Below are 15,997 nucleotides of genomic sequence, written 5' to 3'. Positions count from 1 at the left end.
ATTGCAATTTGCTTCCTATGCTAAAAAAAGGGTAAAATAGTCATTGTACATTAGATTAAAGAACAAACTAGTCTTGTTAGAAATTCTATCCATTTCTAATATTAAAAATTAGTTTTTGTATGTCACCACTCACCATGAGGTACGTGTTACTGTCTGGTTATTGTAGCAGCCACTTCAATTTTTAACAATAGAAAATAGATGAAGTTTTCAACAGAAAGGTTAATCTGCTCTTTGATTTACTGTGCAAGGACTAATTAGCCTATTTTTTTAGTTAAGGGGCAAAATGCAAATTAACTCTTAATATAGTGGCTTCTATGATATTTTTTACCAAAAAAGAGATAAGGAGCCCACACCCCAACAATCACGGGCCAATTTAAGGCCCAAATTTCAGTGGATAACCTTATTGAGATGGTGGATTAAACTAAATTTACCAAGGCCCGTGAGAATAGATTCGTCATTTCGTAATTGCACTTTAAGACAATAAAATAAATCTCTCGCTCGTTCGCCCTTTACTAGTGTATGGTTTTTTTTTTTCTTTTCTCTGCGAACGACAGCACCCATCTCTCTCTCCCGATTCTTTCATTTTCGCAAAATAAAAAAAAATTGTTTTAATTAAAAATTCAATAAAACGAGAGAAAAAACGACGCCCGAAATTTTTTACTTCAAAACCCTAGGGCTTTCAATCTCTAGGGTTTCACTCGATTTTTAGTTTTGTTAATTCCTGTTATTTTATAATTTATTTCTTCCATGGATACCGAGGAAGAAGAGCCTCACCATGTCCCTAATGTTGATTCTTCTGTTCAATTGGAAGATACACCGGTAAGTACAGCAACGGTTTCTGAGTTAGAGAATCGGAATAGCGAGTCTAATTTTGAGCTCGAGTCTGTTTCCGTGTTGGATGAGGCGGGAGTATCGACAGAGGTTTCTGCTGAAAAGGAGGAAAGTGAGGGAAAGGGAGTTGTTGGTGAGGCTGCGGCTGGTGAAAAGGGCGGCGAGGATTTGATCGGTGGAGAGGAGAAGTGCGAGATGTTGGGTGGTGGTGTTGAGGTAAATGCTTCGTCTTCGGGTGTTGGTAATAAGGAAGGTGATGGCGGGGAGGATGGATACATGGCGGGGGGGGAAGCTGACGTGGTGGAGGATGCGGCGGGGGTTGTTGTGATGTGCAAAATGGAGGATGCGTCTGAGATGGCGAATGAAATACTGTCAGCGGGAGGGATAGAGGTGTCTGTGGCGGAACACAGAGCTGTTGAGTTGGCTGATGAAGCGGGAAATTTGGTGGAGCAAAAGGTGGCTGATGATGCGCTTGAACGAGTAGATGTTCCTGAGGAGAAACAGGTGGCTGACGTGGCGGAGGAAAGAGGGATTGCTGATGCGGCGGAGGTGGATGGCGCCACAGAGAGTGTTTTGGCTAAGGAAGAAGAAACAATCGTGGCAGTAGAAGTGGGTGATTCAACAGAGCAAACTGTGGTTATGGAGGAAACTGGAATTATGAATAAAAGAGAGGGGGCTGACGTGTCCGTGAAAAGTGAAATGATGGTGGAGAAAGAGGGGGAGCAAAGTGGGGTTATGGAAGAAACAGGGGTGGATGACATGACTGAGAAAACTGAATTTGTGGAGGAACCGGTGGTTGAGGGAGAAATGGGAACTGACATGGTTGAGGAAAGCGGAGTTTTGGAAGAAAAATCAGTGCTTAATGTGACTGAGCAAACTGAAGATTTGGAGTATGTTCATGCAGCCAGGGAAATAGGTAACGAAATGGCTGAGCCAGCGGAGGACTCTGTGATGGAGGAGGAATCGGAGAAAGAAGAAGATACAGAGTTAGGAAATGATGTAGAGGGTGTCGAACAAGAAGAGGAGAGAGCAGCTGAAATGGTAGATACTGTAGAGGCAATGGAAGCAGCAGATGACACTGAGATGCCCGATACGACAGAAGAGTTGGAATTGGAGGCTGCAGAGGAGACAGAGGAGGTCGCAGAGGAGACGGAGGATACAGAGGAGATAGAGGAGGATAGTAAAGCCAGTGGTGGCAAGAGGAAGCGGGGAAAGAAGTTGAGTTCTAAGGTTCCGGCAAGAGCTCCACCTAGGAAGAAGGTGGAAGAGGATGTCTGTTTCATTTGCTTTGATGGCGGTAACCTTGTGCTTTGCGATCGCAGGTGAGTCTACCAAAGCCAGTTCTCATGCCACCTGTATCTGTGTATTAGCTCTCTTATGGTTTTTGTTGTTTTTCCTCCTTAGGGGTTGCCCAAAGGCTTACCACTCTGCTTGCGTTGGTCGAGACGAGGCTTTCTTTCAATCAAAGGGTAAATGGAATTGTGGTAAGTTGCTTTATTGCTCTCTGTGATATCTGAGTTTTATTTTAAGGTCTTGTGGAGTATGAAATAGATATGTTGCTTGTTATGGTATTGCTATCCTATTTTGTAATATGAGTGTACCATATGTTTATGATTACTTTTTGCAATATTTTAGGGGAAAAGTTTGCTGTTTGCTATAGTTGGCTGATACCGATTTAGGAACATGAGCACTGAAAATTTTGAACTGTGATATCCCTTTTTCTTTTCAGATTTAATTGCAACATTATTGAAGTTGTTACTTCTTTTCTTTGCGAAATGTTTGATTTACATGACAGTGGAGCTTGCTGGAGTGGGCTTTTCTGAAGGCACAGGAAGTTCAATATTTAGTTTTGCCCAGCACACCGTTAAAGTTCTGCATGCTCCTCAAATTGGTTTAATGGCTCTCGAAAGAACATTTGAAGTGTAGTACCTTTCTATAGTAATTAGGGTCTACCTATCATTCCAACTCAAGGCAATGGCTACTGGCAATGCTTGGATTTGTAGTCTGCACATTGTAATTATTTTTCTGGAATGTGATCATCTCTTAAGTCTTTACATGTCCTGGGATCATGGAAAAATTCAATTAAGGTCTCAAAGGCTGAGCTTTCCAGTGACTTCAGCAACTATATTTGTAATACTACTCGTCAAGAGTTTGAGAGATTGGTTATCAGCCTTTTTGTTTAGACTTAAGTACAGAACTATGCAACTGCTGTACTTTGACTTATTAGCAGGCAGGAAATAATGACTTCAATTTTGGAACTTGCAAATGATTGAGTTTCATGTGTAAGTAGCGGATACCCACTTGCATGCTAAATGTGCATTTGGGGCCACCTAATATATATTTGGCATCTTCAAAATTATGATTTTCTTACTGCGAAGCACTGTTCGAATTTCATGTGGAGTGTAATGGATACTGAATTGCAGTTCTGGCCAATTGTTTCCTTATGTAAAGTTGATTGAGACTGACATGTAGCCTTTGCGAAAGGCAATATAGATCTGCCCTAAATGTCCTTTACTTGAGCCAACCAGAAATACTCTTTTGTTTGTCTAAACCATACGCAAAAAGGAATAAGAACTTACAATTTCAGTAACTTGTGTTAAATTATTATGGAACTAGAGGCTACTGTTTTGCAAACAGTGGGCAGAGCTTTTGGATTAAGGTCTTGCTTCTGTTAGAATTTTTTCCTTTTCTTTTGTAGCTCTAAGCAGTGCCCTTTTCCTTGAGAAAGCTTCTTTAAGATGCTCATTAGTATGAGAAGATGCACTGAGGACTGAGAACTAAAACATTCTTGCGTGAAGAATGACAAAAAAGACTAGAATAGGAAATACATCTTTCTGCTTGAATGAGCTATAACCTAGACCGTTGACGGAACTGGTTGTATAAATTTCAGGATGCATTGGGTGGATAAACCATCTTTTGAGTCATAATCTACTGAGTGAAAACCGTTTAATATGCTTATGTTACACTTTGGGATCATCAAAGACTGATTAACATTTCTATATTGTGTGAAAAAAGGGTGTACAAAATATTTGTGTTCAAGGTTATACCATTGTTGCAGCTTGTATTTGTCTGCCTTTTTTTCCAATGTCTGAAGAAAGACTGATTTATTAAGCTTTTAGAATTCTTGAAGCAAGTGTGCTTGTTCAATGCCCTAGGGGGCGTATGCACATAGGGGATTTTGAATGTGTGCTCCGGAATTTATTCTTATTAGCCTATTTATGTCACTACTTTTTTGCTGTTGCTTTCTGTTATCCTGCCGCATGCAAAACATATGTTAGTTGACCCTGCGGTTTGATTTCTTTCTTGGAGATTCTTGCTTAATCTATATGTATGATTTTCATTTATCAACTTTTGTTTTTTATGTTTATAGGAAATGTCTGTTACGTTATCTTTTATATCTCTATCTAATTTGAGTTATGTTTTCTGCAAATTAGGTTGGCATCTGTGTAGCAACTGCAAGAAGAACGCCCATTATATGTGTTTCACGTGTACCTTTTCCTTATGCAAGGGATGCATCAAAGAGGCTGTAATCCTGTGTATTAGGGGTAACAAAGGCTTCTGTGAGTCATGTATGAATCTTGTCATGTTGATTGAAAAGGATCAGCAGGTAAATCAAGAAATGGCATTATACTGTACTTTCATTGATTCATTTTTGTTTTATTCTTTGCATTTGCTATTTTCTGTTATTGATTTATTTATTGAACATTGCCAGCATGATTGTGTTGTTTTTACTCATAGATGCATTAGGAATGTGCAACTCCTACTTCTGTCTTTTTTATTTGCAGTATGTTTCCATGATTTTAATTGATAGTGGGAATCTGACATTTGTAACCATTTCTGCACTTTTCTCAATTTCTCTTGATATATTCTGTTTGAAGTTTTAATTTCTCTTGATAAATTTTTTGGGCTAATTGGGTTATTAATTTGTGGTAAGTCGTAAACATGTACCTGGGTAATTCATAGCATCAACTTCCTCTCTTCCTATAATGTCAATAATTTATATAATTCTTGAGCTATTTTATTCCTCTAGGTGGTTGTTTAGGAGGGTGGGGGAGGTGATGGTGTTGGTTATTTCGCTGCATATATCTTCAATAAATTCAGTCTTTTTGGACTGTTTTATTTTGTGTGATTTATTTTGGTTTTATTGTCTTAACTGCTAGTATGCTTCATTATAGATTGTTTCTAGTCTATGTTTCTTCATTGATGAACTCTGGGATGTAAATGTTTCATCATCTTTGAAAACAAATAATCGAGTCTATGTTTCTTCATTGATGAACTCCGGGGGTGTAAATGTTTCATCATCTTTGAAAACAAATTATCAGTGCATTTGAATTATATTCCATTTCAAAAAATTCTATGCAAGCCTCTTGGTCTTCTTATTGGCATTGTTTTCAGTTGCAATCTTCAATGTTTTCTGCTTTTCTTTGGTTAGTTCCCTGTAAGAAATTGGAAAAGACTGGAGTGTGTTCGGATTGAGAGAGGCTATTCTAAGCTAAAAACTAAGCCAAGATGCATGCATGGATATTTCTGTTTAATGCAATAAATCATTCAACAGTTATAACCTTGTATAATGTAGATGTGTTGTCATATGAATGTTGATTCGTTCCTTCTTTAGGGTTTTAGGGTTATATATTAGTGGCTTTATGCTCTCCATTTTGTGGTTATACAGTATATTTGTTGTTACTTTTGCAGGCACAAATTGATTTTGATGACCGAGGTAGCTGGGAATATCTATTCAAGGATTATTGGATTGATTTAAAGAGCAGACTATCAATAACTTCAGATGAACTTGCTCAGGCTAAAAATCCCTGGAAAGGTGCTGCCAAACAGGAATCACCTATTGAACTCCATGGTTTTAATGATGCTGGAGGGTCTGACTCAGATAGTTATTCTGGGAATGTTGAAGTAACCGTTTCTAAACGAAGAAAGACTAGGAGCCAATCAAAGGCACGTGCAAGGGAGGGTGATTCTCCTAGCACTATGGCAACTAGTGCTGAAGGTGCATCTGCAGATGAAAGTGCTGAGTGGGCATCGAAAGAGCTCTTAGAAATTGTTATGAACATGAGAAATGGTGACAAATCTGTTTTATCTCGAATGGAGCTAAGTCAACTTATATTGGATTACATTCAAAAGTACAAGCTTCGAGATCGTCGCAATAAGTCTTATGTCATTTGTGACATGAGGCTTAAGAATCTGTTTGGAAAACCAAGAGTGGGTCATATTGAAATGTTAAATCTTCTAGACCCTCACATTTTTTTCACAAAAGAGGACTCTCAGACAGATGACCTCCAAGGGAGTGTAGTTGATGCAGAAGCTAATCAGCTAGAGGCTGATTGGAACTCTGATGCTTTGACAAAGACCGGAAAAGATAAGAAACGTAAAACACGAAAGAAGGGTGATGCAAGGGGACTTCAATCAAATGTAGATGATTATGCTGCCATTGACATGCATAATATCAGTCTAATTTATTTGCGGCGAAATTTGGTGGAGGAATTGCTTGAAGATGCTGAAACATTCCATGACAAGGTTGTCGATTCTTTTGTGAGAATAAGAATATCTGGTGCTGGTCAAAAGCAAGATTTGTATAGGCTAGTGCAAGTTGTTGGTAAGTACCTGGAAACTGTCTGCCGTTGCACGTTTTTGCTTTTAACACAAGTACCAAAATCTCATAAGATTATTAAATGATATGATTTGCTGTACAGGTACAAGCAAAGTTGCTGAACCATATAGAGTTGGGAAAAGAACTACTGATTTTCTACTAGATATTTTAAATTTAAACAAGACGGAGGCCATATCGATTGATATTATATCAAATCAAGAGTTCACTGAGGTAGTTATTAGCTGCATGTGGAATTGGATTTTACTTTCCTTTATTGATCATCTGCATCTTTGATGGAGTTCTATATCATTTTCCAAACACCAAAGTACAATATGATCCTATTAAGAAAATCTTGGGTTAAAACATCAAGGCTACCCGTTTTAGAAACATATCAAATACATGTATTTAAACATCAAGGCCTCTTTAATTGTTTCATTTGCTTTTAAATATAAAAATCCTATTCTTGTTCGTAGTGAATAAAAAGTGTCAGTATCAGCTGTATTTTGTTTTGGTTATTATATTTAAGAACTGTTTCCTGTTAAGAATATGCTAAGCCAGTTGATCTATTAGGATGAATGCAAGCGGCTACGCCAGAGCATTAAGTGTGGACTTATCAACCGGCTGACTGTGGTAATTTCACTTCATGTTTATCACATTTTCATATATAATACCATAGTTATCTTTGTTGTTTTTTTTTCCTTTTAAATCTTATTTGGAGTCTTTTTTACAAGATTTATTGATTGCTGCAGGGAGATATACAGGAAAAGGCCATGACAATCCAGGCAGTCAGAGTCAAAGATGTAAATATCTTTCTTTTCAACTAGGGCTATCCTATATACACACACACACATACACGCGGACACTTTTTTTTTGGGTGAGAATGGCTGATTAGCATGTTCTATGATCTTGAAAAGCATGATTCACAACTTTATAAGAAAAGGAAAGTCGTCTGAAAAAAGAAAGCAAATTTCTATGGATATTTTGCAAAATGGATCACAATCTTCTTTAGTCCTGAATACGATCTGCTTGAATAGTATCATTGATAATATCATATCAGTGCGTGTTATTGAAAAAGAATAACCCAAATTTCTCTGTTATCAAAATGCAGTGGGTGGAATCGGAGATAACACGTCTCAGTCATCTTCGTGATCGAGCCAGTGATTTAGGACGAAGAAAAGAATATCCTCTGCTCATTATTTCAGTTTCTGCACTATTATTTTCTTCAATTGCAGTTGGATGCGTATCAATTAGTATTTGACGGTTTATAGCAAATTCTTTTTTAACATTGGATTTGCTAGAGGCTTGACTCTGACACGTAACCTCACTCTTGTTCAGTACATCTTTTAGGTTAGGAAGGTAGAGATAGCCCTCCTAAACCTCAGAGACCTTCAATATTTTCAACTGTCCAAATTTCAGGATTCAGTGGAGTAGGTTGCCTTGTTGAAATAGTTATAAAAATTGCTCATTTTTGCACTAAATCATCATCTTGGTGCTCAATCTAAGAAAAAAAAGATATTGTTTGTGTTGTTTTAAGAAAAAAATCGAAGAGGCTTCCTGAAGGTAGCTCTGTACAATACTTTTCCTGCGGCTGAGTGTTTAATTGAACTTGTAAAAAAAATAATTTCGATTCTAACTATGATTAGGATTTCATGTTTTTGCTGAATTCATCTACAGTTTCGATGTATTTCTTTCTGATGAAAATGACTGTCTCCAACAATTTTCATTGTAGTCCTTGACTATTGTTCACGCTTAGAGAATGTGTAGAGAAATTGCAAATTTTAAAGACACCTGAGGAGCTACAGCGTAGATTAGAGGAGATACCTGAGATACATGTAGACCCCAACATGGATCCTAGTTATGAATCGGAAGAAGAAGATGAAGATGATAAGAAACAAGGTCCTTTTTTTTCTTGTGATCCTTTTACATGTCCTCTTTTTATATCTCTTAATTGACATTGAGTTTTAATAATCTTTTGGTTCGTACAGATAATTATATGAGGCCTAGAGGCAGTAGTTTTAACAGGCGAGGGAGAGAGCCAATTTCTCCAAGGAAGGGAGGTTACAGTTCAACTGATTCTTGGAGTGGGGGTAGAAATTATTCTAGCGTGAATCGGGAATTAAGCAGGAACCTGTCTGGTAAAGGATTTACGAGCAAAGGGGACGATTCTATTGGAGCTAGTGAGACGGGGAATGAAAATTTATGGAATCTAGGACGGGAGAGAGAAGCACAACAACCAAACAGTTGGAGCAAGCCAAAAACGGCTCTAAGTTCGGAAATTGGGACAAGGAATACCCAGTCTGTTGTAATCCAGGAACCATCTTTGAAGGTTGCATTGGAAATTTCACCTGCACCTCCGTCCACAGGAGTAACTACCAGTGTCCAGGTTAATGAAACTGAGAAAATGTGGCATTACCAGGATCCATCTGGTAAGGTTCAAGGACCATTTTCGATAGTGCAGCTACGGAAATGGAGTAATACTGGATATTTCCCTGCTGATTTAAAAATATGGAAAACTAATGAGACTCAAGATGATTCTATACTTTTGACTAATGCCTTGGCTGGAAAGTTTCAGAAAGACCCTCCTGTAGTCAATAATAGCCTTCCAAAGGCTCAAATGGCCTTGTATGGGAATTCTCTTGGAGCATCCTTGAAACAAGGAATTGAAAGCCAAGTTGGAGAAAGATCAAGGCTTGATCAACATCATGTAGCTTGGAGTCCTCAGCGTGTTCTGGCTTCACCAGGTCAAACAGATATCAGTTCTTCCACAGTCAGACCTGCTCCATCTTCACTTGAAACCCCAAAGCATTCTCGAGATACATGGGGCTCTAACACAAACCTACCTTCTCCTACTCCAAACCAAAATCCCATTGGTGGGAATAAGGGACAAGCATTTGAAAGCAAATGGTCACCTACCCCTGGTCAGTCATCAGGTTCTCTTCCGGTAGCTAATCCATTCCGAGGAGGTGCCGTAGGGCTGCAACCCCCTACTGTTGTTTCAGAGAGTGGGAGCCCAGCTGCTCCCGTAGTGCATTCACATACGATGGTGTCAAGTGAATCACTCAGGAGACAGGTCAATGTTCAGGCCTCAGTTAATTTAGGTGCTGATTTGAAAAATGCAGGTGTATCTATCCAGAATTTGGTTCAATCTTTGAGTTCTAATAATCCTCCTGCTGAAACTCATGGACCGGGTTCTGTCTCAGTTTCAAGGCAAGAAGCAGTTGCTGTACCCTCTATGCCTGCCACTGGAACTCAAAGGTGGACAAACGCTTCAACTCAGAAGCTTGAGCCAAATCCCTCCCTTGCCATGCCTGCTCAACCTGCTGCTTATAGTCACTGGAATGACGCATCACAGGCCGGTCAATTCCCTGGGGTTTTCCAAACTCCTGGTCAACCAAATATGGTGCCATCAGAATCCTGGAGACCTGCTGTTCCAGTTCAGTCAAACGTTCAACTTCCTGCTCCACCAAATTTACCTTGGGGTATGACTGTCCCCGATAACCAAGGTGCCACCGCCCTGAGACAGGCACCAGGGAATCAAAACCCTGGTTGGGGACCAATACCAGGGAATCAAAACATGGGATGGGGTGCACTGGTCCCTGCAAATACAAACATGAACTGGGGACCATCTAGTCAGGGATCAGCATCTGTTAATCCGAATCAAAATTGGGCTCCACCCGGCCAAAGACAAGTACCCGGGAATGTAAATCCAGGTTGGTCTGCTCCTGGGAATACAATCCAAGGATGGACACCACCTGGCCAAGGACCTACTGGATGGGTTGCACCAGGACAAGTTGCAGCACCAGGAAATGCAAACCCTGGTTATCCAACACCGTCTAGAAACTCAAGCATGTGGGGAGGAGCCGGAGCCGAGCCAAATCACAACGGAGACAAGTTTTCAGATCAAAGAGATAGGAGCTCCCAGGGTAACGAATCGGGTTTTGGTGGCACCAAACCTTGGAACAGGCAATCATCATTTGGCAGTGGAGGTGGTGGTTCTTCTAGACCACCATTTAAAGGTCAAAGAGTATGCAAATTCCATGAAAATGGACACTGCAAGAAAGGGGCATCGTGTGATTATATGCACACTTAAAATTTTTGGTACATGTAGAGCAGCTTAGGGTAGGTATGTCTGTACGTTAAGAAGGAAATCCATTTGAAATGTGCTGCCATTATATTTTCTTTTGAATGATTTTATGCATTGTAAAACCTTGTTTCTTTTGTAGTTTTTCTTCTTTAACTCTTTTTTTCCTTCTTCACATGGCATGCTGTCTAACAGTGAATACTTTATAATAAGTTAATGTGAACTAGTGATGTGATTATATTAGAGTTCTACCCAAAAATATGGTTCAATTTGTCTTATGGTGTGATCGCTCAATCATGGCTTCGGTTTCCTGTAAAAGTAAATTTTAGAATTTAGATTAATTGGTAATAGTTTTTAAATAGGGTTAATGATTGCATGTTTTGTCAAAATGATCCTGATTGTAATTTTGAGTTTTTTTTGTCATCAATCTTTTCTTCAAAGTACTTTTTCTTGTAGATTTAATGAATAAATTTCAAGTTTCATTCTTTCTTTTCTTTTAAAAGGTTTTAATCTTTTATTTGTTTATTGAGAAGTTTTTTTACTGAATTAATTATTTAAGAGTTATTTTTAATTTAATATATTATTTTTCACATGTAATTATCTTGTTGGGTTATCTAAGTAATAAATTACATCTCATTGAAAATATTTCACATATGAAATTTCATATCGTCCCCGTTAACTTTTTTAACGGTACTTTCATTAAATTTATAAGAAAAAGCATATTGAAAAAAAGAACAAATATTGATGACTAAAAAAAACTCAAATATAATTAGAGCTATTTTGAAAAAACATGCAAATGTTGGTGGCCAAACTTATCATTAAGTCTTTTTAAATGTGATTTAGTATATTTGAATATTTTGATTGATTTCAATTGTGAATAAAATTAAACTTCAAAAATATACTTTGGATTTTAATTTAATGTAGTTTATATGTATAATTTTGATTTGAGATAACAGTAATATTTAGTTTTCAAACTTTGTAAATTTTTTAATTTAATCCCTGAAATTTTCTCTTTTGGTCTACATTAGTTTTTGAAGTTAGTAATTTTCTTTAAAAATTAAAAATTTTCAAGTGATGATATAGCATAATTTCAAAATGTTACAACATCATACTTTAACGGAATCTATGTTTAGGGATCAAATTCAGAAAAATTGTCAAATTTTGAGATTAGTGTGAACCAAAAAAAATTCAAAGATCAAAATGAAAAAAGCTATCAAGTTTAGGGACTAAATATTGCTTTGTCCCTTTTTTATTTTAATTCAATTTTTTTAAGCACTAACATAGATAGACATGACGTTATTTTAAGTTTACTTATTATTTGTTTTCATAAATAGATATAATTAAATTAAAATCGAAATTTTATAGATGTAATTCAACAATCGCTTGTCCTAATTAAAATTTTATGCACATTGAATTAAATTTTATTTATTAATAAATTAAAATAGAAAAAGCTAATTGTGCAAAATTAAAATCGAATAAAACAAAATTTTGAGGATGAATTAGAAATGAATTCAAGTTTAAAGGACCGAAATTGAAAAATTACAGCTTTGTTTATACTCCCACAATTTCATTTCTTAATAATTGGAACAGAAAAAAGAAGGAAAAGGCAAACTGCCCAAATCAGGAAAAGAAAAATCTCCAACCTTTAAAACGCGCCCGTTGCGGTCGCCATTGCAGTTGCAGAGGGAGAATAATCCAATCTCTAAAGCTTAAGGAAGATGAACAAAGAAGAGTCGAAAATCGAAACCCAAAATCAAAACCCTAATTCCAACTCTAACCCTAACAATCAAAACCAAATCCGAGGATCCAAAGGGAAATCATGCAAGGGTTGCCTTTATTACTCTTCAGCTCTTAAATCTAAATCCCAAAACCCTACTTGCGTTGGCATCCCTAGAACTCTCCAACAAGGTCTCTTTCTCTCTCCTTTTCATTTTATATGCTTTTTTTATGGGTATGAACTGAATTAAACTTATGATTAGTACCTAGGTACATAATTGGGGAATCTGAACTGGAAGCTTCAAAGGAAGGCCGTACACTCACTGATTTCAAGTATGCTTGTGTTGGTTACTCGGTTTACTTAGATAATAAAGATTCTTCAGCTGATAATCAATCTGATAAACCAGTTGAATTACCATTTTGTGTTGGTCTCGAGGTATTTCCTTTTGCACTTCCATTTTTCTATCTTCCTATTGCATTGTTTGGAGATTGTGGGTTTTGGCGAAAAGTTTGTATTTTGTGTTGTATTTGAATTGTGTGGGGATTATTAAGGGTTAATTGCACTTGACATCATCAAGCTATGGCTTGGATGATTGAGTTCTAAATGCCAGCTCAAACCTGTAGAGAAACTGGTGCTCACAAGTTATTCGGGTTTGACTTGAAACAAACTTGAATTTTCTTCGGTAATTATCCAGCCAAGCTTGAACTCGAGCTCGAGCTATTGATTGAGCTGAATTCGAGCACTGTAATGCTTTCATTTGAATATCTTTTTTATATTATAAAATTATATGTTTACACTTAATGTATAGAAAGAGCTTAATTATGAACAAGCTCGAGCTTGAGTAATGAGATTAGAAATTGATGTTCAAGTTGATCTCGAGCCAAGTATCAAGCTCTGAATTTCGAGTTAAGCTCACTAGTCGTGGAGTATATTTTAAGCACATAGGTGAAATTGCAAACATGTGTGTACCTGTGAACTACTTAGATATACGTGTTAGATAACACTCTGGAAGTCTGTTTTTTTAGTATGTTAGATTCGAACTGTTCATACAGTAGGTACACACTTATGTACAATTTGATCACATTTTTTATAAATGCTCCATGGCGAATCTAAATTGATTTTTAACGCCTAAACTGGCGTTTAAGTTGATGGAAGGACTTGATTGATATAGTATTGATACTTTATGGATTCTAGGAAATAGTCTTGGAATGTTTGGTACAATTATCCCGTTTTTTAATTTTCTCCTGGAAATTTAATCTATTGTTTATTGGTTTCTATGATGCTCTATATGAATGCTTTGTGCTCAAAGGCTTTAAGTATTTGAATTGAAGAAAATCAATTCTTTATTTATGTCTTTGCAAATTTCTTATGTGGTTAGTTTGCCTTCATCTCTTGTGGTTTGGAGATTGGTGATAATATGTGGTGGGTAACTCGATCATCTGTTGGCCCACCCACAAAGATAATTTAGGTTTTAAAGGACTGGAATGAACCACGAGCATTGTCCAACAGTTCTAAAATATATTCCATCCCGTATATGTCTTCTGTTGAATACTAAACTACTCCATTTACCTGTTGCTTCAGGTATTGTTGGACAGAACAGCTGCTTCAAATGATCATGTTCCTGCCAATATCCATAAAAACAAAGGTATTTGAACTGAAGTCACTGCAGTTCAAATTCGTCTTTTCTTGTGCATGTGTGAGGAAACAGTCGTGAGTCTGAGAATGGTGTTACACCGATAATGTAAAGTCCTGAGCTCTTTGCACTAGTTCTTGATGGAACTCAAAGAATATTTCCGGGTGTCTATCTCTTGTTGCATGCTATTCACAAATATGATATAGTCGCAGGCCGGAGTTAATCATCAGTTAGAATTCTGGATCATTACTTTGAGTTCAAAAGATTTGTGTTTAAGCATTGAGCAAACCATATGCATGAGAGCTATTTCATTAAAAAGTAGAAGCGAAGATGGAGTCAAAATCTGTAACCCCAAATACCCCTAGGAGCAATTTGTTGTTTGGATTTGGTGATTCCTTAGGGAAGGTCTTTCGAATAGAGGAGAACAAGGAAGAGAATAGAGATAATGCCGAAGAGTTAAAAAAAAAAAAAGGAGGGAGGGGGGATATATTGGAATTTTAATGGGGAAAAACCAATGTTGTTTAAACAGGACTGGCCAGTCGAACCGGTAATGGTTGGTATACCAGTCCGGATAGAGGGCTTGGATCAGTTCTAGAGTGAATCACTAGGAACCGGGAAAAAGCCATTAGAACCGGTTTGTTTATGTTTTTAGCCCAAATTTCCTGGACCAAACTGGAAAAAAACCCATTCTAAACCCTAAACCAACTGGTCCAACTGAGCCCAAATCCTTAAAAATTAACTAATTAAATTTGGGTTTAAATTTGAATTTGGAATGTATAATTGAGTTTGTCATTATTGCTATTTATTTTGTGTTTTTTTCTTTTCTTTTTTCTAATTTTACTTATTTTTCTGAATTTTTCTTTTTTTAATTTCTGGACTGGTAAGACTGGTGATCAAACTGGGAATTGGTGGTCTAATTTAGGGGTGTCATCGAGCTGAGCCGAGCCCGAATACTGTCAAGCTCGAGCTTGAGCTCAACTCGAAATTCAAAACTCGATACTCGGCTTGAGCTCGATCGAACATCTATTTTTAAGCTCGAGCTTGACTCGAGATATAATTGAGTTATTCGAGCTTGATTAAGCTCATTTACCAATTTTTGTACCCAAGCATGAATTTGAGCTTGACTCAATAACTTAATTTAATATTAATAATATATATTAAGAGCAATAACGTAATTTAATAATATAAAAATGTGAAAAGCTCAGTAATGCTTGTGAGCCATTCGTGTCTAGTATTATTAAGCTTGAATTCAGCTCGATCTTGAGCTCGGCTCGGTAATTACTAAATCGAGTTTGTATCTTTTTTGAATCGAAGAATGCAGATGAATAGAGAGAAGAGACAGGGAAATCTCATTCATATGTTTTCTTTTCTATCAATAGTGTTTCTTATATTTCCTCACTTGCAGATAGTCATGTGCTTCCTCAACCTCGAACCCAAAGGTCGACACCATCGACAGGAGATGAGTTCTATAACAGGCAAGCATTACTCGAAATTTGGGATCTCTTAGATGCATTTCCTGTTTTTTCCTAATATATATTTTCAAAAAAGGAAGAACCCTAAATCGCCGGTTATCGAAAATACAGATTCAAAAGGAACGCAGGCCTTGTAGCATCGGGTGTCGTCAAGAATATGAATAAAATCGGAAACCGCATCAAAGAAACTCTTGACGACATTCTGTATAGGCGACCAAAATAAGATTTCCTATTAGTAGTATTATGATTATATGTATACTGAGAAGAAATTCTATTGTTGTAGTTCTTTTTGGTCTTTGCTATGGATTAAATTATTGAACCCTTTTGTTCAAGGCTAGAAGATGATGATGCCATTGACTGCTGTAATGATAAATGAATACATTTTTGTTTTGAGTACATGAAGTAGCTGCCTGCCATTGATGGAAGCTTGTTTATTTAGAAAAGCTCATCCTTTGATTATTATAGTTGCTAAATTGCTATGAATTTTGATGCTTCACTATTGATGGATAGAATATATATTCATTGCTATTTTAGCCTTTAGATTTTAGCCCATGATTGGATCAATTTAATCATCGTACTATTAAAAATAATTGATTAAGGTTAAATTTTAACGGAGTTAATATTTATTGTTAAAAAAAACGTCATTTTTCGGATTATTTGTAAG

The 15,997-nt window shown here is 36.9% G+C and overlaps 2 protein-coding genes across 2 annotated transcripts; both read left to right on the top strand.

The window, feature by feature from the left end:
* Window positions 1-509: 509 nt before the first annotated feature.
* On the top strand, window positions 510-10,749 carry LOC107908825 (zinc finger CCCH domain-containing protein 19). The gene is made up of 10 exons (XM_016836103.2): window positions 510-2,153; window positions 2,236-2,315; window positions 4,266-4,438; window positions 5,524-6,436; window positions 6,534-6,661; window positions 7,001-7,060; window positions 7,180-7,230; window positions 7,539-7,609; window positions 8,178-8,326; window positions 8,416-10,749. Exons 1-10 carry the CDS (start codon window positions 748-750, stop codon window positions 10,518-10,520), a joined length of 5,136 nt encoding a protein of 1,711 aa, XP_016691592.2. The 5' UTR covers window positions 510-747; the 3' UTR covers window positions 10,521-10,749.
* Window positions 10,750-12,064: 1,315 nt separating this feature from the next.
* Window positions 12,065-15,729, top strand: LOC107908824 (uncharacterized). The gene is made up of 5 exons (XM_016836102.2): window positions 12,065-12,419; window positions 12,491-12,663; window positions 13,810-13,873; window positions 15,267-15,336; window positions 15,445-15,729. The coding sequence occupies exons 1-5, from the start codon at window positions 12,230-12,232 to the stop codon at window positions 15,554-15,556; spliced, it is 609 nt and encodes a 202-aa protein (XP_016691591.1). The 5' UTR covers window positions 12,065-12,229; the 3' UTR covers window positions 15,557-15,729.
* Window positions 15,730-15,997: the final 268 nt, after the last annotated feature.

The sequence above is a fragment of the Gossypium hirsutum genome, chromosome D02 (genome assembly GCF_007990345.1).
Source record: "Gossypium hirsutum isolate 1008001.06 chromosome D02, Gossypium_hirsutum_v2.1, whole genome shotgun sequence".
NCBI lineage: Eukaryota > Viridiplantae > Streptophyta > Magnoliopsida > Malvales > Malvaceae > Gossypium > Gossypium hirsutum.
Note: the sequence above shows the minus strand (reverse complement) of the source record. Positions and strands in the feature narration are given on the sequence as shown.